At 35.8% G+C, this 24,733-nt stretch overlaps 2 protein-coding genes across 3 annotated transcripts; one reads left to right on the top strand and one right to left on the bottom strand.

Moving 5' to 3' along the window:
• Positions 1–4,863: 4,863 nt before the first annotated feature.
• LOC126584515 (berberine bridge enzyme-like 7) lies at positions 4,864–6,501 on the top strand. Its single transcript, XM_050248873.1, has one exon. It carries the CDS (start codon positions 4,864–4,866, stop codon positions 6,499–6,501), a length of 1,638 nt encoding a protein of 545 aa, XP_050104830.1.
• A 10,315-nt stretch (positions 6,502–16,816) lies between these two features.
• On the bottom strand, positions 16,817–24,060 carry LOC126587075 (berberine bridge enzyme-like 7). 2 transcript variants are annotated; one of them, XM_050252051.1, is made up of 2 exons: positions 23,906–24,060; positions 16,817–18,405 (listed from the first exon to the last, which is right to left on the bottom strand). In XM_050252051.1, exons 1-2 carry the CDS (start codon positions 23,964–23,966, stop codon positions 16,859–16,861), a joined length of 1,608 nt encoding a protein of 535 aa, XP_050108008.1. In that variant the 5' UTR covers positions 23,967–24,060; the 3' UTR covers positions 16,817–16,858. The 2 variants fall into 2 exon arrangements, with proteins under 2 accessions (XP_050108008.1, XP_050108007.1); XM_050252050.1 differs by lacking the exon at positions 23,906–24,060 and having other exon boundaries at positions 16,817–18,465.
• Positions 24,061–24,733: the final 673 nt, after the last annotated feature.

Here is a 24,733-nt window from a genome sequence, read left to right as displayed (position 1 = left end):
ATTTTTGCAGGACTTTCATGTTGAGGTGGCCCTCCCATCCCGTGTTGCACCCACATCTTCCACAAGCATGGTTCAGTCATCAGGTACATCTCACTCCCTATCTCGTTATTTATCCTATGACCATGTATCCACCACTCACAAAACCTTTCTCACCACCCTCACCATTATCAAAGAACCCACCAGGTTTTCGCAGGCTGTTCAGGATCTAAAATGGCGTGACGCCATGCAAAAAGAGATTGCTGCCCTCCATGACAATCGCACTTGGACTCTTGTGCCCTTACCACCTCACAAACATCCCATAGGCTGCAAATGGATCTATAAGGTGAAGCTTAAACCTGACGGCAGTGTTGAACGCTACAAAGCCCGTCTCGTTGCTAAAGGCTATAGTCAAATTGAAGGGCTTGATTATTGGGAAACATTTGCTCCAGTTGCCAAGCTCACCACCGTCCGTGTCCTCCTCAGTATTGCCTCTATCCGTGGTTGGCATCTTCACCAACTTGATGTAAACAACGCATTTTTGCATGGTGACTTATACGAGGAGGTTTATATGTCCCTACCTCCTGGGTTCGGACGAAAGGGGGAGACACGAGTATGCAAATTACACAAATCCATTTATGGTTTAAAACAGGCCTCAAGACAGTGGTTTATCAAGCTGTCTAGTGCTCTCAAGACTGCTGGTTTTCATCAATCATGGTCAGATTACTCATTGTTCGTCCAAAACCGTCAAGGCAGTTTCATGGCATTACTTGTGTATGTTGATGACGTGATACTTGCAGGTAACAATTTGAGAGAAATTGAAGAGACTAAACTCTTCCTTTCCCAACATTTTAAGCTAAAGGATTTGGGAAAAATCAAATATTTTTTGGGGATAGAAGTTGCAAGATCTAAACAAGGGATTGCCTTGTGCCAACGCAAATATGTGTTGGAGATACTAGAAGATGCTGGGTTCCTTGGTGCGAAGCCCTCATGATTGCCGATGGAACCAAACTTGTCCCTTACACAAACTGAAAGGACGCTCCTACATGATCCTTCTTCATATAGGAGACTCGTAGGGAGGCTAATTTACTTAACCATCACAAGGCCTGACCTGACTTACGTGGTTAATATGTTAAGCCAATTCATGGACAAGCCGCGACAACCACACCTTGATGCAGTGCATAAGGTTCTCAGATACATCAAACAATCTCCTGGCCAGAGAATTCTTTTGCCTTCTACAGGTTCACTACAGTTACAAGCTTTTTGTGATGCTGATTGGGCTCGATGTAAAGACACTAGAAGGTCAATAACCGGTTATTGTATCTTCCTTGGGCAAGCACCGATATCTTGGAAAACGAAGAAGCAAAGCACAGTATCTCGTTCTAGTGCAGAGGCAGAATATCGTTCTATGGCTATCACCTGTTGTGAAGTTATATGGCTAAGAAACCTTTTGAAGGACTTACGAGTGAATCATGCACAACCAGTCACATTGTTTTGTGATAATCAAGCTGCCATGCACATTGCTTCGAACCCAGTGTTTCATGAACGAACGAAGCATATAGAGATCGACTGTCACTTAGTACGTGAGAAGATTCAGATGGGAATGGTGCAAACAGCTTACATACGAACCTCGAATCAACCTGCAGATTTGTTCACCAAACCACTAAGCTCAGCGCAATTTGAGGTCTTACTTAGCAAGTTGGGTGTCATTGACATCCACACTCCAACTTGAGGGGGAGTGTTAAAATGCATGAAATAAACATGTTGGAACAATGGTATTGGATGACTAGTGAAGTTAGGCTAGTCAACTTTCTTTGTGTAAGTTAGGCAAGTGTTAGGCAAGTTAGGCAAGTTAGGCTTATGTCCTCTTTCTTTCCCTATATATAAGTTTCATCTTGTAATTGTTAGAAGTATCAAACACACATTGAAAATCAATATTTAATAGGAATTTTAACGAAAAGCACCCGGTACTGTTCACTTTAACGAAAAACCACATTTTTACACTAAAAAGTCAATCCTGGTACTATTCAATTTACCCTTTATTTTGTCCTTATCATTAAAACTCAAAGTTTTCAAGTCCTTTTCATTAGTTTTCCTTATTTAATAAGGTTAAATAAATAAAAACTAAAAGTTAAAAAATTAAAACCAACAGCCACTCAAATTCCCATCACCAATTCGATAGCCCAACAACACCGATCTGTCATCAGAGAACTCCACGGCTGGCGAAACCTCCTTTTCTCTTTGTTTGCTAATTTTTTTCTCCGTTCAAAAACCCAATCGTGATCGACCCAGCCTGTCAAACATCAAATTTTATGTAAATTTTGGTTTGAGGAAGCAAGGAAGAAATATGCTCAATCTATACAAACGAGATTTGAATCGACTCGATGACAATAAACGGCGAGATCATAATATACGGGAAGGTTCGACTCAATCATCCTACGGGACTTCGCTAGTGAGATATAGATGGATAGAGTGTAATGGAAGCTTCAACGGCCGTGTGAATTGCCGCCGCCTGAGATTGGAGTGAGTTGCAGACTTTCGGACTTTGGGATTTGTTTTCTTTTTGTTTTGATTTTCAATTTTCTTTAGTGAATCAGTTTTTGTATTTAAATAAATTAAGTTAAATGACATAATTAGAATGAGACATGGCAGGAGATACAAAGTTCGGAACAGCAGATCCTTGGCCGAGTTTCCACACCGCTTGAAAGTAGAAACTCGAAAGAGTTGAGACATCTTTTTCACATTCCACCGATAAGGATAAGATCATCATTGTTCAATCAGGAATGGGACCCATTGCGTACCAATTGGGGCGGTGGGGGATCCGGGAAAGGGGCCATTCGGGTCTTGTCTTCTATTATTTCCTCACGCTCTGGCCACTTTTGTCTTCCTCTCTCTTATAGCCCCTTCCTCTTTGTATTAGCATCTTCGATACAAGGCCACATACTTAGATTTGTATTTTGATTTTAAAAATATGAGTATTCTATCTCTTTATTCCAATTCAAAGACTTATATTATTAGATCTGTATTTCTAACTTTCAAGTTCTAAGATTTACGTATTTACACTGGAGGATAAAAAATTAGATTCAAAAATCAAACTTTGAGTTTTCACAATTTAAGTTTGTGCATTGAGACTGTTGAATTCAAAACTCAAATATGTTTTTTTGGTTGCATAATATTTTTCCTTGTTAGTATGGACTCTATCTTAAACTTAAATCTCATATTAAAATTCACATTTGAATCTCATTTTGGCTTGAAATCTAAATATGTATTTCAAGTCTCATGTGCATTAAGATTTTGCCTTATATATGGACTGAAGTATAAGATTTAGGTTTTTGCTTTGGAGATGCTCGCTCTATGGTTCCCATTCCTAATGTACTTTTCAAAGTATATATTATTTAACCGACTACGGCTTGTGGGTGTCGGCAGAGGTGGGGTGGGGGGTTTAAGGGCTGGTTTGGTATTGCTGTGCTTTGAAAAAAAAGCTGCTGTGAGAATAAGCGGCTGTGCTGTGAGAATAAGCGGCTGTGAAATAAATCAGCTGAGTGTTTGGTAAACTTTTTTGTAAAAGTTCTTTTGGAAAAAAAAACAGTTTTCCAAAGCTACAAATAGCAGCTTCAGTTTTTTCCTTTGATTTCAGCTTATTCTCACAGCAGCTTCTAAAATAAGCCATTTTTTTTCAGTTTACAAAACACCTAAAACCCTCACAGCTTTTTTCATGGGTGCTTTTTTTTTAAGTACCTCACTCCCAAACTAGGTCTAAATTAAGTTTCGAATGAACCTCCTATTTTAACGTGTAACTTAGTTTTGGTGATAAGTCATTTAAAAAGCATCTCCGACTCTCTAAACATTATTTTTAAAATTTTATTTTTGGTGATTTATAGAATAAAATTTATTAATTGAAAAGCTTGCACTACAACAAACTCTTCAATTTTATTATTTTAGCCTACTTTATTTATTTTTATAATCCTTTGTCTTCTCCGTATATACGTAGCAAATTATTTGACTTTTAATAGAAAAAATTAAGTTGAAGAGTAAGAAGGAGGCCTCTAAATTTGTAAAAGAGAGAAGAAGGTCTCAAAGTTTGATATTTGTGTCTGAAGGGTCCGTTTAAACTTGTTTTGGTGACATGGTTCTACATATATAGGAAAAATATATATATATTTGAAGAGTTTATCGGAGATGCTCTACGTCATATATTTTTCTCATATCATTCCGACAAAAAGGTATATATATTTTTCCTATTTAAGTGAAGTCGTGTTATTTTAACTTGAAAGAAAGAAAATTCTTACGTAAATGGTATCTTATTAACTTGTAGTTTCTTGCATGCATGACGGATAAAAACATTTGGATTAGTATTGAATAACCTCAATGTGATCATTAATTTACAATAATGAACAATATATAGTATGTAGACATGTTCTCTAATTATAGTATTATCTTTAGTTATATTTTGTTCCGATAACGAAAAAAATTAACGCTTCCATTGATTGTAACCTTTTCGTTGCAGCTTCACTTTCAATTATTTCTTTCCGATCGAATACAGTGCTGTCCTTGTTTCTATGCAAATCTGATCCAAGTGAATGGCACCAGGTCCAGCACCATGCTTATTAATTACTCTTAAGGACACCAACATAATGTATATCAATGTTTTTGGCCAATTGATAATAAATACTTACTGTAGTTGGGGATATGGAGTGGGATAAGGTGCCACGTGAAAATAAGTTGAATTATTGAGCAAAACAATACAAACGTATTGATTTTCGTACCCTACCGGCTGATATATAGTATGGTGAAAACATACGCTAGTTCAAAGTTGGGTACTTTGGTTTCATTATAAATACTGCCCCAACTCTGTTAGCGTTCAATCAACAAACCCACAAATTAGAAATGAAGTTCTTTCCGGTACTTCTCTCGTTCCTTTTGCTCTCAGTTTCATGCGCAACTTCAGCCCCAGTTTCATTTGATGGCTTCCTCCAATGCCTTACCAGAAAAACTCAGTCTACCCTTCCAATCTTTGATTCCATTTATACCACTCAAAACACCTCATATGATTCCATTTTGCATGCACGTATCAATAATCTCGTATATTCTACACCTGAATATCCAAAACCGTTGGCCATAATCGCAGTCAAGAGTGTATCCCACATTCAAGCAACCATTCTCTGTGCAAAACATAATGGATTGCAAGTTAAAACCCGAAGCGGGGGCCATGACTTCGAGGGCATATCCTACGTGTCGGATGTGCCCTTTGTCATGATTGACATGTTCATCCATCTTAATTCCATTGATGTCAATGTTGCCGATGAGAGCGTGTGGGTTCAATCCGGAGCTCTTATTGGACAAATTTACCATGCAATTTCAACCAAAACCCGAGTTTATGGGTTTCCTGCTGGGATTTGTCCAAAAATGGCAGCTGGTGGTCACTTTGGTGGTGGAGGGTATGGAGTTATGATGAGAAAATACGGGCTTGCTATCGATAATATTGTCGATGCTAAGATCATTACTGCGAATGGTAAACTCCTTGATAGAAAGTCAATGGGAGAAGACCTTTTTTGGGCCATCCGAGGAGGTGGTTCACCTAACTTTGGGGTCATTCTTTCATGGAAGCTCAAGTTGGCTCCAGTTCCGGCGAATGTTACCGTGTTCAATGTGAAAAGGACTATAGCACAAGGTGCAACGGATCTCGTTTACAAGTGGCAAAATGTCGCACCCTGGATGCCCAACGACCTTTTCCTTAGAGCAATGCCACAAGTCAAGAAAAACAGTACCACGGGAGAAAAGACAGTGGAAGTATCGTTCATAGCCCATTTTCTGGGAAGCAGTGACAAGCTTGTTGCATTGTTGAACAAGAGGTTCCCTGAACTGGGGATTCAATCAACAGACTGCCATGAAATGAGTTGGGTTGAATCCATTGTGTTTTGGGCAGACTACCCACTTGGAACGCCAATAAGCGTTCTACTTAACACGACAAACATGGCAGTCTACTCCAAAGGTAAGTCTGACTATGTGAAGGAACCGCTTTCAAAAGACGTTATAGAATCTATCTGGAAGCATATGATCAAGATAGAGAAGATTTTATTGGATATAAACCCTTACGGTGGAAGAATGGCTGAGATTTCGGCGACAGCGACTCCATATCCTCACAGAGCTGGAAACCTATTCCATGTTATGTATTATACGTATTGGACTGAAGCGGGAATTAATGCCACAAACAGGTATGTTAGGTTAACAAGAGAATTGGCAGACATGATGACTCCATATGTCTCGAAGAATCCAAGAGAGGCCTATCAAAACTACAAGGATCTCGACATCGGTGTGAATCAAGATAATCAGACTGACTTTGCAACGGCTGCAGTTTATGGAATGAAGTATTATAAAGATAATTTTGCTAGATTGGTGCTTGTGAAGACCATGATTGATCCTGAAAACTTTTTCAAGAATAAGCAAAGTATCCCAACTCTTCCAAGGGTGGCAGATGGATATATAAGAGGAATCTTACCTCTCATAGAGAGTGCTATCGGATAAGTTTAAGGGTTTTTCTTGTTGGTATTAGTATAAATGTACCGTTTACATTTAAGCTATGTGTGTCATATGCTTAATGAATAATTAGCATCTTGTGCTCACCTGCGTGCCAATTTGCCATATTTTTATTGTTGTAATGATTTTCATTTGTTGAATAAGATTACTATTGAAGTTTAAATAAAATGTTTATATTTATAGTATTTAATAGATAATACAATAAATGAAAAAGAAAATAGAGTGAGGGTTAGCTCATAGCTGCCCATGCAGGTGGGCTGAGGTTTTATTTAGTTTTTAATTTTCTATTCACAATATTAATTGTTTGCAAGTTTATTCTTGTGATATAAAATATGTTCAAATTATTACTAGCAGTAAAAAAATGCCGCAATTATAATTTCCAATCAAAAAGTCAAATTTGATGTGGGATGACATGAATTGGTAATCCTCATTCTTGTTGTCAAAATTGATAGTAGCTTCAAAATTTTCAATTAATTATTAAATGCATTTTATTAATTTTATTATTATTTTTTGTTTTATAACATTTATTACAATAATATAATATAAGAAAATAATTGTTTAATTTGACATATAGGTGGAGAGAAAAACTTTAAAAAAATATCAAATTGCCACATAGGCTATCTAATTTATATTTTATATTTAAAATTTGACACCCTTTGTCACTTAATACTGCGGTCTAGTGGTATTCCTCCTCACTTATAAGTTCGAGGTCTTAGGTTCGATTCTCGATAAAAGCGAATTTAAACCACATCATTGTTAGCCTATTATGAGGCTGAAATTGTTGAAGATAGTAATCCAATGGCTTACAAGATGTCACTTGTCATTAGATAAGAAAGGTTGTTAGACTAGATAGTTATAAGGTAGTTTAAGAGATAAGCTTTGGTATCAAAATGTATAAGTATGTAAGAATCTCTAACAGATTGTGTAATGAAATTCTTGAGTATTGAAGACTAAAATCTCTTTCTCTCTCTCTCTCTCTCTCTCTTTCTCTCTCTCTCTCTCTCTCTCTCTCTCTCTCTCTCTCTCTCTCTCTCTCTCTCTCTATCTATCTATCTTCTTCTACAATTTATCTCTGTCCTTGTCTTCTCCATTGCTTATTCTTCATCATATTATAGTAAAGTTTACATGGTATCATCGTCGGAATAGCTAATGCTCCATGATCGATCTTGACTCTACTGCTTCCACTTTACGTCTTTTCTCTCTATGATCTCAATTCTTCTCTTCTTGAAATTTAACTATGTTTCTTGAGTCTTGATCATGTTTTTTCTACAAGAACTACATTCTTGCACACCGGGTGCTTGTTAAAAGTCTTTGGGTTCTTGAATTCGACTCAACAATGTAACATCTTCTCAACTACAGATTGTTCAGTCCCCAATTACGTCTCTCACCCCCATAGTTTCTACTTTTGTAACAGCCGAGCTTGATGAATCCAACTACTTGACTTGGAATTTCCAGGATCAATTGTTGCTCGAAGACCATGGAATTATGGGGTTTGTTGATGGTTCCATGCCTTGTCCTTAAAGATTTCTCGATGCTACCTCCAGTGATTCAGAGGTCAATTCTGGTACCTCATTCACCCAAGTTGAATTTGATGATTTCAAGATTTAGAAGATGCATGATCAAGCACTCATGCAATTTGACACGCCCTGATCCTAGTGTCTGAAAGACAATGAGATAGCCACGTGATGGCCGACACGCGAGGGTGACGCAAGCCAATTAATGAATGCATATGCCGAGAACATGTGAAACATGCATAATATTTTCGCGCGCAACCACGCAATATAATATAGTACAAACCTTAATAAAATAAAATAGTATTCAACTACCAACAATTTAAAAGTGATAATGCATGACATGTTCAGAGCATACTACTAATTCAAAATACAAGCAGAAGGAATATTAGAAAGTGCGATTACAAGAGATGTCCTACGTAAAAAGGAGGACACAAATTCACTGATATAGGAATGCCTCGTAGCTCGGGTCGTATGCCTCGTTCCTAGGTCCTGAGGGGGCACAAAACAAAACATGAGTGGACCAAGTTTATAAATATATAATACTAAAAATATTATTCTTCAACATACTAACCCCCAGTTTTAGAAAACTCATATAGCATAATAAGTAATAGGTTTTTCGAAAACCCTAGCATGTTATAAAACCTTCATAAAACATATATCGTATATATTGTGCTTAGTAATTGTATCAAAATCTTCCAAATGCCCTACATCACTCACCCAAAGGCATATATAAATGAATATCCATTAAGTAAGCGCATAAAATCATAAACATAATCTTTCCAAAGTATATCTCATCGGAGCTCAATAGCTCAAACATCATATCATAAATCCATGATCATAAATATCTCAGTAAACAGAAATTCGATAAAGCATGATATTTCATAAAGCGTATATCCAATTTACTCATAAATGTTTCATAAAACGTAGTCATAAAATCATGTTTTTCATGTATGCATTTCTAGTAATAAATTCATGCATTTTGGAAGAGGTCCACTCACAGTACTCCGTCGCCGAAGAGTTGTTTGAACTAGAGAGGATGGAAACGTCACTAACAAACCCACCTAAGCACATAAAGGGACCAATTAATAAAAATCTACTAAAACGATTGAATTTGGGAAAACGGACATCGTAAACGGATTCAGGACGTCAAAAAACCTAAAGAGGGACCTAAGTTTCCCCCTGCGCCGAGATTGGTCGCCTAAATATTCACTGGCACTGTCATGGACAGTGACGGAGCACATTACCTCCGACGGAGGCACATCTGTTCCACGTACGCCTACACGCCGACCTTCAAATTTCTGGAAAAAATCCTAGATTTTTCCTCCAACTTCAAGAGCCCATTCCGAGCTTGATACAAGTTCAAATCGAGTGATTCAAAAGCCCAAATGTAGTTAGGAATATGGAGAAGAGATTTACCAAGTTGGGACAGAATGGTGGCCAGAGTTGGATGGAAAAATGGCATAAAAGTTGGCTGGTCCGTGGAATTTGGAGAACTCGCCAAAAATTGGGCAAACAACGTTCATAATTTTTTCAATACTCAACAAAATCAAGTGATTCAAAAACAAAAATCATACATCTCAACGAGATGAAGAGAATGATACTTTTCTCAATGGCTAAGTCGTCGTGTTTTGGCCAAAAAAATGCCTCGAAAATGGTGGTCTCACCTGAAAATTGGAGAAGTTTTCCCCGTGAGTTTCCTACGTCCAAACATCACCAAAACTTCTCTAAACATACACCAAGATACAATCTACAACTTTTGGACATCAAGCTGCTACAAATCTTGGTTGTCAAGTTAGCTCTAGCTTATGGCACAGTGGATTAGGTCATCCCTTTAACCCTATAATTTCTCTCATACTTAAGAAATCCAACATATCTATAGTACCAGATTCCTCTCCAATGTTGTGTTCTACATACTTAGAGGGAAAATTTAGTGAATTGCCTTTTGCACCTACATTGTCAAAATCCAATAAACCATTTAAGATTGTTCATAGTGATGTGTGGGGCCCTACTCCATGTCTGTCCATATAAGGGTTTAAATACTAAGTTAACTCATTTTTCTGTCTTCATTAAGACCTTACAAAGTGATGGTGGGGGTGAATACATAGGAAAACAATTTTAGTCTTTTCTAGTTCAAAATAGAATAACTCACTAAATGTCATGTCCTCACACACGAGAACAAAATAGTCTGGCTGAGAAGAAGCACATACACATTATTGAAACTTCCATCAATATATTACAACAAGCTCAATTACCTCATGGTTTTTGATCCTTTGCTTGTCAAACCTCAGTCTACCTAATTAATAGAATGCCAATTTAAACACTTCATCATAAATCACCCTTTGAAGTCTTATATGGATCTGTCCTTGAAGTTAACCATTTAAGAATTTTCGGTTGTTCATGCTACCCATTGTTAAGGCCATTTAACTCAACTAAGTTGCAACCTAGAACCAGTAAACGTGTTTTTCTTGGTTATGCTTCCAAATACAAGGGTTTTATATGATATGAAGTGTCCAAAAAGAAAGTCTTGTTCATACCAACCTACAAATTGCAAGGCTTTATGGAAGCAAATATTTTAAAGGTAATTTTGATAGATTGGTACATGTGAAAACCATGGTTGATCCTCAGAATTTTTCAAGCATGAACAAAGTATATCCCACCTAGAGAGAGAATAATAGATTTAGCAATGAACTTAGGGCATCTCCAATGGAAAAATACAAATTTGAGATGCAAAAACTATACTTACATCTCATTTTACATTTTCGGCAAATGAAAATGAAAGTTCTACTCCAATGGGAGGAGGGATGTAAGTTTGAGATCCTATTTAATTTTCTTCTCTTTGATTGGCGGAACCCCTAACCAAAAGATGTAAAAGAAAATGTAAAAATTTAAACTTTTATTTACATCTTCCGGAGAAGATGTATAATTTACATTTGGTCTTTAGAGAATTTTCAGCTCAGAAATGATGTAAAAGGTCCATTTCAAGGTATTTTGCATCTCCTAGTGAAGATGCCCTTATGTGTGGGATTGAGACCACCAACAAGCCTCTTTTAGATATCAATCAACTAATAAAGGGAATCTACATTGACGATTTTTTTTCAAGGTTCTAAAAGTTGCTAGGCGCTAGTCGGGCGGCGGGCTGGGGCCTAGCGCCTAGGCGGCTAGGCGGGGCCTAGGCGGACTAGGCGGGCGCCTAGGCGAACTAGGCAGACTAGGCGGATTTAAGTAAATCTATCATATTTCATGTAAATAAGTGTCTGCTTCTACTTGAAATATATATAATTTCATCATAAACTACAAAATAGAATGCATATATATCATGAAGTATTGGAACATAATGAAAACATGTGAAATAAGGATATAATGTTTGTTCATTCAAGTATGCAACAAGTCTCTTGCAATTTATTGGAAAAAAAACAAAATGCAAAATGAAAGTTATGTATTTTCTGTCTAAGTGAGTTGCAACCTAGACGGGTCTAGGCGGGTGCCTAGGCGGGCTAGGCGGTGGGCTGGGGCCTAGGCATTAATCGGGGCGGTGGGCTGGGGCCTAGCGCCTAGGCGGGGCCTAGGCGGCGCTAGGTGGGGATTTTTAGAACAGTGTTTTTTTTTATGCGATTGATGACATTCTTTAATTTTATATTTGTTAGAAATATATGTCACAGTCACACAATCACATTGAGTTTAGGTTAGTTACTTAGCAAAAACAACTCGCAGGATCATGAAAGTGTGCAATTACAAACCATCTCTCCAACCGGACACACATGAACCAAGTATTAAATTATGTGTATTTCTCACTCTCAGATAGGAAGTTTGGCTACTACTCGTAGGATCTTGATTTTTTTATTTTTTTATTTTTTTATTTTTGACAAAGTGTTAATTCATTATCACAGCAACATAATTCCATAGAAAGAGGCACATATACAATTAGGACAACAACATAGAATTGGACCTCCAAAGCAAAGCAAAAAATAAAAAATAAACCCAAACAAAGTTCCAGGCACAAAACAAAAGAGAAACCAGAAACCGAAACAAGCCCTAAAGTTGCTGCCTCCATCGCTGTAGGAACTCCACCTACCAACCATCTCAAACCATCGCCCCTAACAGACACTTGAGATCAGGCCAAACAAAGTCTCCGAGCTTGATGAAGAGAAGACTCCAACATCCTTCAAAAAGCACCACCGAGATCACCCCCACAAGTCAATAGAAACCAGTGTGAAGAACCAGCCTGCAAGTAGCAGTAACAGTGATATTGCCAACAAGGCAAAGAGATGGAAGAAGGTGGTGTGTGTTAGAATAAACATATACCAAAAACATGTAATTATGAATCACAGTGATCAAAACACAAACCCAATTCATAAGCATATAGCACAGAGAAGAAACTTACCTGCAGATGAACTTGAAGAAGTAGCAATTCCAGATTCTGCAGCAAACAAGCAGTACACATTCTCCTCTTTCCAGTAATCAATTTGCTCTAACTAATAATAGGTCTTAGTTCGATGATCGAGCATATCAACTGTGAGAGCAGATGCCACTATATATACACAACATAATCTTTCCCATATCCCCTAAGGATTCCCCTATTAGAATCCTTATAGGAAATTAATCCCTTAAATAGTAGTCCAGTGTGATACGGATTACAAAATTCATTCCCAATAAGACTTCCCATTCAATCTCAAGACCAATAACTAAGTTCATAAATTCATACTTATGCTCATATTCTTACATTCTCCCACTTGAGCAAGTATCAACCAAGTAAACTAGTTCTATCAAGATTTACAATAAGGTGATCACCAAGCCTTTTGAGTAACATCATAAACAATCTATCTGTACATCTCAAAACATAGAATCAAAATCTTACAATCACAACCAATATGTAATTGATGCCCTCAGATTACTTATGTTCCATCTGCACTTATAACATTATGATCAAACTGACATCAGTGGACCTAAATTTCCACTCCCACTATTCCTTAACTTAATTCGAAACAATTAAGTCCAACAGATAGTAAAACTATCAACTAATAATTCATTCCAATATAAAGAATTACCAATATATGAATTCAACCAACTGCTCAAGTCAAATCACAAAGATTCTCAAGCATCAAACTGAATCCAAAACACATACATATCCTTCTTATAACTTGACAAGGATTTCCAATTACAATAGTTATATAAAACAACTTATGTTTTCCAAGGGATATCAGTTCAAATAGTTTTAACAAAATCCTTCAAAACAAGGATTTGTTCACAGCTTCTCATAAGGCTTTCTTATTCTAATTGGACTTAACCATTCATCGTCAAAAACACCCAATCTCATGTTCATATTCATACATTTTCTCCCACTTGAACATGAGATCAGTTTTAGACATGAACTTCTCCAATTTATAAGAAGTGACCACAGAGCCTTACCTGAGAATCCATCGTTATGACCATCATTCTATTACACTCCAAAATATGGAAACATAGATTCATAAACCACAACCAAAATGTAGTATTGATTCTAAGTTCACACACATCTAGACTGCAAATATGACTCATAACATAAACTGATATTAAATAGTCAATCACATAATATGCTCCCACTTTTCAAAAAGACAAAAACATAAATTGATCTTATAGGAAAGCAACATAACATTGACTTAAAACGATTTACTAATCATAAGCTTAAAACAGCCAAACTATTTCCAAAGCATCAAACAAAACTTCCTCTACAATAAGTCCACCATCCAAAACTACAAAACTTTTCTGAATATATGGAAAAATACAGCCTTGATTATAAGCTCTAATCAGAAATATCAGCATGCTAATTATGTTCATTCAATTAAGACCTTCATGTTTTGTTATTGAAATTTTGACAAAATCAAACAAAACCCAGATTTTAAATCGTGCACTAAGACAAATATGCATACATATATTTCGCAAGGTATAAAGCAATTGCAGTCTCATTCATGATTGATCATTCATGGTCTCCAGATTACTTTCGATCATTTCAATAGGATTAGTTCTTCGTGGGTTTCGTTATCGTAATTTTAATTTTGATTAAAAAACTTAACAGAAAACCTTGACCCAATCTATGCATTGAAATATAAAGCAAACATTGACAGAACAATACGAATTATTAAACATACCTCCTGCAGATTTCAATTTGGAATAGTGCTGCGGAAATAATTATCCAAATTGAAAAAATTGATTTAAGAGTTGAGAGAATCACAAAACCCAGAACATGTTTTGATCGATGAAGTTGCTAATCAAAACCCCAAATTGGGAAAACAACCTCAACCAATAGTTTTGTAGAAAAGCCAATGGTAATAGTTTAAATATGTTTTGTCATTATCTGGAGATCACATACCAGAACCCAACTTCAAATCCTCAGGGTGGCAACTTAAGGAATTTTATTATTATTATTATTATTATTATTATTATTATTATTATTATTATTATTATGCTTTCGAACCATTTGATTTCAAGACTGAATTCATAAACATGTAAACCAGGCTCTGATACCACATGTTAGCATGAACATATACCAAAAACATGTAATTATGAATCATAGTGATCAAAACACAAACCCAATTCATAAGCTTGTAGCACAGAGAAGAAACTTACCTGCAAACGAACTTGAAGAAGCAGCAATTCCAGATTCTGCAGCAAACAAGCAGTGCACCTTCTCCTCTCTCCAGCAATCAGTTTGCTCTAACTAATAATAGGTCTTAGTTCAATGATCGAGCATATCAACTGTGAGAGCAGAGGCCACTATATATACACAACATAATCTTTGCCAGATCCCCTGAGGATTCCCCTATTAGAATCCTTATAGGAAATTAATCGCTTAAATAGTAGTCCAGTGTGATATGGATTACAAAATCCATTCCCAATAAGACTTCCCATTCAATCTCAAGACCAATAACTAAGTTCATAGATTCATACTTATGCTCATATTCTTACAGTGTGAACACCCAAGCTGAAACTTTACGCATCTTCAGAGGGAAAAGTGATAAATTGCATTGAAGATTTGTGGGAGAAGATCCATATGGTATCGATGAAGGATTGAGTCTGTGAGGAAGGGTAGGGAATGAATTGTTGGAAAGCATGGAGGTGGAGCTAGGATAGTGCCAACAAGGCAAAGAGATGGAAGGAAGGACTGCCACCAAACCCTAGCTAGAGCTAGGACCAGCGGCAACGAAGGCAAGGCTTGACCGAAGGACACTCACACATGAGTGAGAAACTCTCGGGGAGAGAAAAGGACTTAGGTTCGAGTTTTTCCTTGCACATTTTGATTTTAAGGGAGGGGAAATTTTGACACACAACACACAAGATACTTGTGTAGAATGGTGTGTACAATCCCTCACCCAATGACCTTTTAACATAGTGGTCAAACTATGGACTAACTTAGTGACCAAGTTGCATATTCTCATCTATCTCCATAATATCTCCATAATATTGTAGAGTATATTCTCTAATATGACAGTATTTTGCGACTAAGCCGGCAACTATGCTGGAGGTTTCGCTTGTAAAATAACTCATGTGACAAATTCTAAGATGTTAGAAATTCTAGTTGCTTGGGATGGTGTTTGCTGGGCTCTACAACGGAATTGGCAGCTAGTAATCTGGATGTCCTCTTAAAAGATTGTGTGATTTCTTTAACACCTTGAATAAAACCACTATCCTTTCTCTTAAAAAAGATAAATTATATTTTATTTATTAAGATAAATCCAAAGATTAATTATTAGGAGATCAACGACCCAATATTGAGTGCATCCACCCATAATCAAATAGTTAATTAATAAATCAAAGATTTGTAAGATTGAGTGCTTCACCCATAATCAAATATTTAATTAATAAATTAAATATTGTAACAATATTCATGTAATTCTCTACTAAATAAATCATAAGCCTTAAGGGGATGTATTCAGTTGAGATTTTAAGGGATTTTAATGAATTTATGAATCCATTATTTTTTATAAAGTTTGATGAATTTGTAGAGATTCTATATAAAACTTTGATTAAAATCCATCAAAATCTCAGGAAGAAGAGGTAAGATTTGTGAATGTTTAAAATAAGCTAGGAAATATCTCCAATTTCCTCAAATTCATCAATTTAAAAAAAAATTAAAATAAATTCTTAATTGAATACACTTGAAATGTTATAAACTTGTTCGAAATCATAATTGAATATACTCGGATTTCTAAAGATTTTAAAAACTTTCTTAAAATAGTTTTTAAAATCAGGTGTATTCAATTAGGATTTTAATAAACTATCTTAAATCCTCATTGAATTTTAGAGAATTACTTAAAATTCTAATTGAATACTCCTAGATTTATTTAAAAAAAAAAAGAAATAAAATTTCTCATAATCCCAAATGAATTCTCACTCTCCGTCAAACTAAAAAAATGCTATCTATATCAAAATTTTCATTACATTTATACCATCTTTCTAATGGATATGAGATGCATATGTGTTAGTGAGCTCTTCCTGTATTAGAGAGTTAGTACCGTATGAAAAATGTGTTAACTTTTCGGTTCCCTATACGTCATTAACATCACTCTAGGGATAGAAAAAATAAATCTTAATAAAACACTCCTGGTACTGTTCACTTTTAACGAAAATGACTTTTTTATCTTGAAAAGTCATTTCTGGTACTATTCACTTACACCTTTATTTTGTCATTTTCATTAAAACTAAAGTTTTTGAGGATTTTTCATTAGTTTTCCTATAGAAAAATGGGAATTTTCAAATATTTAAAACTTATTCGAAATAAAAATAAAAAACTTATTCATTGTAAGAAACTACTGATAGAAACAAATTATACCCTATGATTCGCTTCCAATTTTCAGTCATTGTGTCTCTCTTTGCAGAGGTGGGATACTTTGTTCATTCTTGAAAAAATTTTGAGGATCAACCATGGTTTTCACACGAACCAATCTATCAAAATTACCTTTGAAATACTTGCTTCCATAAACTCTAGCAGTTCCAAATTTAGTTTTGTTGTGTAGATTTGCTCCAATGTCGAGATCCCTGTAGTTTTGGAAGGCCTCTCTTGGACTCTTGGAGACATATGGAGTCATTCCTTCATACAATTTTTCTAAGAACTTAAGGTGTATATTGGAAGTCACAGAGCTTTCTTCCACCCAATACGTCACGTACTGAATCTTAAACAGGTTTCCAGCTCTGTGAGGAAATGGAGTTTCCGACTCGGGAATTTTCGCCATTCTTCCACCGTACGGGTTCCATTGCATCAACACTTTGTCCATCTCAATCATCGCCTTCCATATGGATTCTATTCCCTCTTTTGGAATTGGTTCTTTCACATAGTCAGACTTACTTTTGAAGAAATTGGGTGGACCTTGTGGCCTACTACGTAAAACACTTATGGGAGTCCCGAAAGGATGGTTAGCCCAAAACACAGTAGATTCTACCCAACTCATTTCCAAACAATCTTGCCGCTGCAAACCAAGTTCAGAAAAACTCTCATTTATCAATGAGACAAGCTTGTCCCTTTGTCCAAGAAAGAGACCAAAGAATGATACTTCCACGGTCTTCTTGCCCTCGGTATTATTCTTGAGACGCGTAATTGCTCTGATGAAGATGTCTTCAGGTAGCTTAGGTACTACGTATTGCCATCGATAAATGACATTTATAGCATCTTGTTCTGGAGTCCTTTTTACATTGAACACAGTGACTTTGTCTGGAACTGGAAGGAGCTTGATCTTCCATGACAAAATGACTCCAAAGCTTGCTCCACCTCCTCCTTTAATGGCCCAAAAGAGATCTTCTCCCATGGATTTTCTATCAAGAATCCTCCCCTTCACATCAACTAGTTGAGCATCTTCTATGTTATCGACTGTAAGGCCATATTTTCTCATCATTGGCCCGTACCCACCGCCACTAAAGTGACCGCCAATGCCAACTGTTGGACACGCCCCTGCTGGAAACCCATGAACCTTGCTTTTGTTTGCAATTTCATAATAAAGTTCACCTACAGTTGCCCCAGCCTGAACCCAGGCGCTCTCATCCACCACATTAATATCAATCGCTCGAAGATTAAACATGTCAAGAATGACAAAGGGAACATCAGATACGTACGATAGACCCTCGTAGTCATGTCCCCCACTTCGTATCCTAATTTGCAACCCGTGTTCTTTTGCGCAAATCACGGTTGCTTGGACATGGGATTTGTGCTTGGCAGCTACGATAGCCAAAGGTTGTGGAGTCGTAAGGATCGAATATCGGCTGTTCCGAATGTATCCCAATAAAACAGATTGAAATGAGGTATTTTTATGGGTGTAAATGGTTTCAAAGATTGGGTAAGTGAAGTTTTGATGTTGTTTCGGAAGGCATTGGAGGAAGTTGGTGAGAAGTGGATCTGAAGTTGTACATGATACTAAGAGCAAAAGGACTGAGAGAACGAATGCAACAGACATTGGTACCGTCATTTTACAACTAGTTTCTGGCTCTGCTGCTTCTTCCAATTCTTGCCCGCATTTATAATGAATTTAGCTGTAAAATACAGAAACGAAAAAAAAAGTCAAATGTTTAAGCATCTTCTTATCTTCTTTGGCAAGTAGTTATTTATTGCCCTAATTAAGTACACGCCCCAAATAACTTTACTTTCATAAAGTTGAACGGTTTCATGATTGGAAATAAATCTCATAATGTAATAAATAATTTTTTATTATGTGATTGTTTACTTTCTGAATCAATATATAACATGTAATATATGATTAATTAAGACATTTTGCTATATAAATTCTAAGGGGTGTATTCAATTGAGAATTTGAGAGACTTTAATGGATTTATAAATCCATGGATTTTTATGGAATTTAATTGATTTGTAGAGATTTCATATAAAATTTTGATTCAATTCTCTCGAAATCTCATGGGGAGATGTGAAATTTGTGGATGCTTAAAATACACTACGAAATCTCTTCAATTCCCTCTAATTCCTCAACTTTCTCAAATTTTTTAAAATCAATTTCTAATTGAATACACCTGAAATGTTATAAACTTCTTTAAAATCCTAATTGAATACACTTGGATTTTTAAGGATTTTAATAAATTATCTTAAAATTCTAATTAAATACACTTTGATTTCAGATAATCACTTAAAATCCTGATTGAATACACCTAGATTCATTAAAAGAATTAAAATCCTTCAAAATCTCAATTGAATACATCTACAAATAAACACTCTAATGAGAAGGAAAATATTTGGATTTTTTTCTCCCGATCACTCTTTCGTTTCTATCTATTCTCTATTATTCCCTTTGTCTATATTTTATTTACAGCACGTTATGAGCACAATGACGCTCTTGAATAAAGAGAGAAGAAAATAACGTGCATGGTGCAAGATCAACCTTACATTACACGCTCATAGCCTCATACATATATTCTGACGAATCATAATTTTCCCCTTCCATCTCAAGCAGTTTTCCTACTGTTCTTTTATGATTTAATATCGTCTTTATTTTATTTTTTTTAGAGAATTATTATTAGCGCGTCAAAAATTTCATTTGGCACTCCAAACTTTTTATAATTAGAAAGAAAAATAACATATGAGGAATGTAGAATAAGATTTTTAGAGTGCTAATAACAGTATCGCTGGCAGATTAGTGGCATGCGCGGAAGGATTTGAAGCTAAAGGCCAATACTTGTTTGTGCGACTTGCAAAATGTAATATCAATCCATGATCGGGTGTTGTTAACATCAAATTCAAAGTACTGAAGCATATTAATTAACAAAGAGAAAGAGAGAGAGAAAAAAAAAAAAGAATCAAGATCATGAGGTAGTCTCTTACCGATGCGTTTGTTTTATACAAAATCCATTATTCCAGAAACTCCCGTCTGCTGCTCTATTATAATAGCAGGTATATGAAACAAAGAAAAAGACGAGAATATCAATGCTTTTGGAGGTTGCACCATGAATTGCATATCTATTCTTGCACCATTAGGAAGATCAAGTATATAAGGTCGTTTGATCTTCACATACGTTTTTCTATTAGTTATAGATGTTTTTTTTTTTCATACGTCCGTTCATTGTAATATTAAATATATGTTCATTGTAGTATTCAATATGTTCTTTAAAGCATGATTTCAATTTACTTAATTGTATTATAACTCACTACACCAAAACCTACTTTTAATAGCATTTTTTTCTTATAAATGCTATTAAATAGTCCTTTTTCACATTTAATAGCATACAAAATCTTTTTTCTATAAATGCGATTATAAAATAAAGGGTAAACAGCCAATTTAGTCCTTGAATTATCACCTTAGTGAAAATTAGGTCTCTAAACTAATTTTTCGAAAAAAACTAGTCCCTGAAGTATAAAACTCTGCCAATTACATCCCTAATGTTATATTCAAAGCTACTATATTCAATTTTTCGTCAATTTAAGTCACGTTACTTGCATATGATACACATTGGAGGGTAGATTGGTAGTTTTTCATAAAGAAATAGTGTATGGAGTTAACTTTGGAGGATAAATTGATAGTTTTTCATAAAGAAATAGTGTAAGTTAACTTTTGAGGGTAAATTAGACATTAAATTCGTAAACTATATGAAATGTTAAGGGCTTATAGACAAGAAAATGATGGTATTACACTCTAAAGTGTGTCAAGTGACTTAAGTTAACGAAAAATTGGATAAAATAGCTTTGAATATAATAGTAGGGATGAAATTGGCAATTTGTAATGAATTTAGGGACTTATTTTACTGAAAAATAATTCAGGGACCTAATTTTCGCTGAGGTGATAGTTCAGGGACTAAATCGACACTTCACCCTAAAATAAATGGAAAGCAATTTGATCTTCCACGAGAGAATGACTCCAAAGCTTGCTCCACCACCTCCTCTAAGGCCATCTCCAACCGAAGGATCCAGAGGGACAGAGGGCCGAAAATAACCCGAAAACTGTCTCCAACCAAGGGCTAGGCCAAATGGCGCGTGAGCCCCACGGGACAAAAAATGACCAAAGGACCAACCAGTTGGCCCAACCCAGCTAGCCCTGGGCCAAGCTAGAAATTTGAATGTAATGGCTAGCTGACGTCAGTTAGCCGTTATATTTGATTTTTTTTTTTTTTACATTTTCTTTTTACAAAATTTTTTCAAAAAAATTTAAAAATTCTTTTGTTTTTCCTATAACTTCCTAAGCCATTAAACAACATTTAATAACATTAAGTAACATTAAACAATATTAAACAACATTAAATAACATTAAACAACATAAAAAAACATTTAATGACATGAAACTTAAACAACATTTTTAAAAATATTTAACAACATAAAACTTAAACTCCCACTCCATGCTTCTTTTGGCCCAAAGATGTGCAACAAGACCTGTTGTAGGTACTTGTTTGTTGCACAGAAACGTATCATCCTATAGCGCCTCATGTATTCATTTAAAAAAATATTAAAAATTTCTCATTTTTCCCTATAAATTTAAGTTGTTGTAATTTTGAAATTTAAGTTGTAGTTTTTAAATTGGCTAAATAGCCAAAATGGTCCATGAGATTTGCATAACTCATCACTTTGGTTCCTAACATTTCAAATCGATAAAAGTGGTCCCTAAGATTGTCCACCATCCATCATTTTGGTCCTTCCGTTAAAAACTCCGTTAAGTGTCCCATAGCTCTTGGCCGGAAGTTTGGGCAATTTTCAAAGATTCGTAACTCAATCGTTTCTTAACTAAATTCGACCCATAATACATCAAAATGAATATAGGAAAGTGTAGAATAAGATTATACCTATTTGGAAGCCCAATGGCTGCCGAAGATATCCGGAAAATAGCCTCAAATTTGACTGGTCCGAAGGAAAACTGGAAAACTCGCCAAAAACTGGGTAAACTTTACATGTTCATAACTTCTTCAATACTCAACGAAATCAAGTGATTCAAAAATTAAAATCATACTTCTTGACGAGAAGAAGAGAATGGTACCTTTTTTTATGGCTAACTCGCCGTGGTTTGGCCAGAAAATGGCTCGAAAGTGGTTGTCTTGGTCTCGAGTTAGCCACTTTCGAGCCGTTTTCCGGCAAAACCATGGCGATTTGGCCATCTAAAAGGGTATCATTCTCTTCGTCTCATCGGGAATTATGATTTTTGTATTTGAATCACTTGATTTCGTTGAGTATTGAAGAAGTTATGAACGTTTAAAGTTTACCCAGTTTCCTGCGAGTTTTCCAGTTTTCCTTCGGACCAGTCAACTTTGAGGCTATTTTCCGGCCATCTCTGGCAGCCATTGGGCTTCCAAATAGATATAATCTTATTCTACACTTTCCTATCTTCATTTTGACATATTATGGGTCGAATTTGGTTAAGAAACGATTGAGTTACGAAGCTTTGAAAATTGCCCAAACTTTCGGCCAAGAGCTCCGGACACTTAACGGAATTTTTAATGGAATGACCAAAATGATGGATGGTGGACAATCTCAGGGACCACTTTTATCGGTTTAAAATGTTATGGACCAAAGTGATGAGTTATGCAAATCTTAGGGACCATTTTGGCTATTTGGTCTTTTAAATTTAAGTTGTTGTAGTTTTTAAATTAAAATAATAAATTATGTTTGGCCCTATGACTTTTTGGCCCTCGGTTGGATATGGTTTTTTGTCACAGGGCTATACTTGGCCCTCGGTTGGAGACGGTAAGAAATATGGCCCTACATTGTTCATTGAAATATTAATTTCTTGAATGACCAGAGGGCTAGCCCTACTTCAGTTGGAGATGGCCTAATGACCCAAAACAAATCTTCTCCCACTGAATTTCGGTCAAGGATTGCACCATTCACACTAGCATATGGGCACACACAAAGTGTATGAGGAATTTTTTTTTATTTTTGTTTTTGAAATAGAATGAGTGAGGAAGACAGTGATAGAGAATGTGAGAGTGTGAAGTTTTTTTTTTTTTTTAATTAGAGATATGTTATAATTATGGGGTGTGATATCCACACACCCCATTTTACTTCTCACACATCCTTCTAATTTTCAACCATTGGATCCGATGAATTGAAAAACATCAACGGACAGAAATTAACAAGGGGTGTGTGAGAAGTAATTTGGGGTGTGTGGATAGCACACCCCTATAATTATATGTAGGTGAGGCTTTGAAAAAAAAAAGCAAAATTTGGTTGTGTGAAATTACATTTCTGCCCCATATTTCTTATTCATGATTTGCAGTAATTTCATAGGATTTTAGTTGATAATAAATGTTTTATTAATTAGTAAAGATTATTAACTAGTCTAGCATCTTCAACATTATCCACTGTAAGCCCATATTTTATCAACAAAGGACCATTTCCACAACCACCCAAGTGACCACCAATACCAACTCGGACAAGATCCAGCTGCAACCCCATGAACCCTACTTTTCTTTCCAACTTCATAATAAAGTTCACCAACAGTAGCCCCTGACTGAACCCAAACTCCCCCTTCCGTCACGTTAACATCAATGGATCGGAGATTTGTCAAGAATGACAAAGGGGACATCCGATGCGTATGATAGGCCCTCATAATCATGGCCATCACTTCGGATTCTAATCTGCAACCCATGTTGTTTTGCGTAAATTACGGTTGCTTGCACATGGCGTTCGTGCTTGGCTGCTACAGTAGCCAAAAGTTTTGGAGTTGCAAGCGTTGTTTTTTTTTTTTTTTTTTTTTTTAAAGGAAACGAAACAAGCGTTGTGTATCTGCGGTTTTTAGCGAGTGCCAGCAAAACTTGTTGAAATGATGTAGTTTGTGGGGTGTAAATGGCTTCCATGATAGGGTTGGTGGTGGACTGAAGCTTTTCTGCAAGGCAATGGAGGAAGTCACTGAGAATTTGTTGAGACTGTTCGGAAGCGGAACGGGGGTGTATTTGAGATGTACGGAAAGGAGTGAGACAACGTACTGTGCTACTACAGAGCAAAAGGAATGAGGGAATGAAGGGTATTGTTGCACAGCTTTGTTCCTTCATTTTTTTGCAAATTTTTGTGCTGCAATTTTTTCTTCTTGAGTTCTTGAAAGCATAATGTTTCTTTTATTTTTCCCCTTGATGTGAAAACGTAATGTTTCTGAGCAATTAATTACAAAGTATGTTGCAAAGAAATAATAATAACAAATACTGTTGTGACTTAGTATTACGGTCTACCGGTATTCCTCTTCACTGATAAGTGAGTACCAAATACAAATTTGAACCACATTATTGCAAGATCATTGTGAGACTAAGTACACTCCCTCCCCTTGAGTATAGATATTATCATTTGTTTAAAAAATAACAAATACTGTTCCTGCCTAAAATTGTTTTCTTTTTTATTCAAACCAATTAACTGAGACCAAAAAAAGAAAAAAAGAAAAAAAAACTGAGACATTGTTGTTCTGGCCATAAATGGGCAGTGGGTCTTGCTGTCCCCAGTTTCGTATCTCCTTTGTGTCTCTTGTTTGGTTTTTAGTTTCATATCTTTTTTTGTGTCTCTTGTTTGCTTTTTTAACACGCTTCGAAGCTGAGTCATATATTTCTTGTATGATCTTATTTTAGTCTACACTCTTTTTCTGGTCAGATTAGTCCACTGATTAGACCTTCATGATGTGCAATTTGGTTAAGTTTATCTGTTTTATTGTTTTAAATCGGATTAGATAATTTACTATACTCAAGGTATATATATTGAAACAAGAAACCAACTGTCAAATTTGGTCCAAATTAAAGGTAAAATTTTGATTAGTCAACAAAGAAACTCAAAGTTT

The sequence above is a fragment of the Malus sylvestris genome, chromosome 10, assembly GCF_916048215.2.
Source record: "Malus sylvestris chromosome 10, drMalSylv7.2, whole genome shotgun sequence".
NCBI lineage: Eukaryota > Viridiplantae > Streptophyta > Magnoliopsida > Rosales > Rosaceae > Malus > Malus sylvestris.
This window is presented reverse-complemented; position numbering and strand designations above follow the sequence as displayed.

Coding starts and splice junctions, on each gene's coding strand:
- LOC126584515 (XM_050248873.1), top strand. CDS start 4,864: ATGAAGTTCTTTCCGGTACTTCTCTCGTTCCTTTTGCTCTCAGTTTCA.
- LOC126587075 (XM_050252051.1), bottom strand. CDS start 23,966: ATGAAGGAACAAAGCTGTGCAACAATACCCTTCATTCCCTCATTCCTT. Junction 18,406..23,905: donor ATTCCTTTTGCTCTGTAGTA/GCACAGTACGTT, acceptor TTTTGCTCTTAG/TATCATGTACAACTTCAGAT.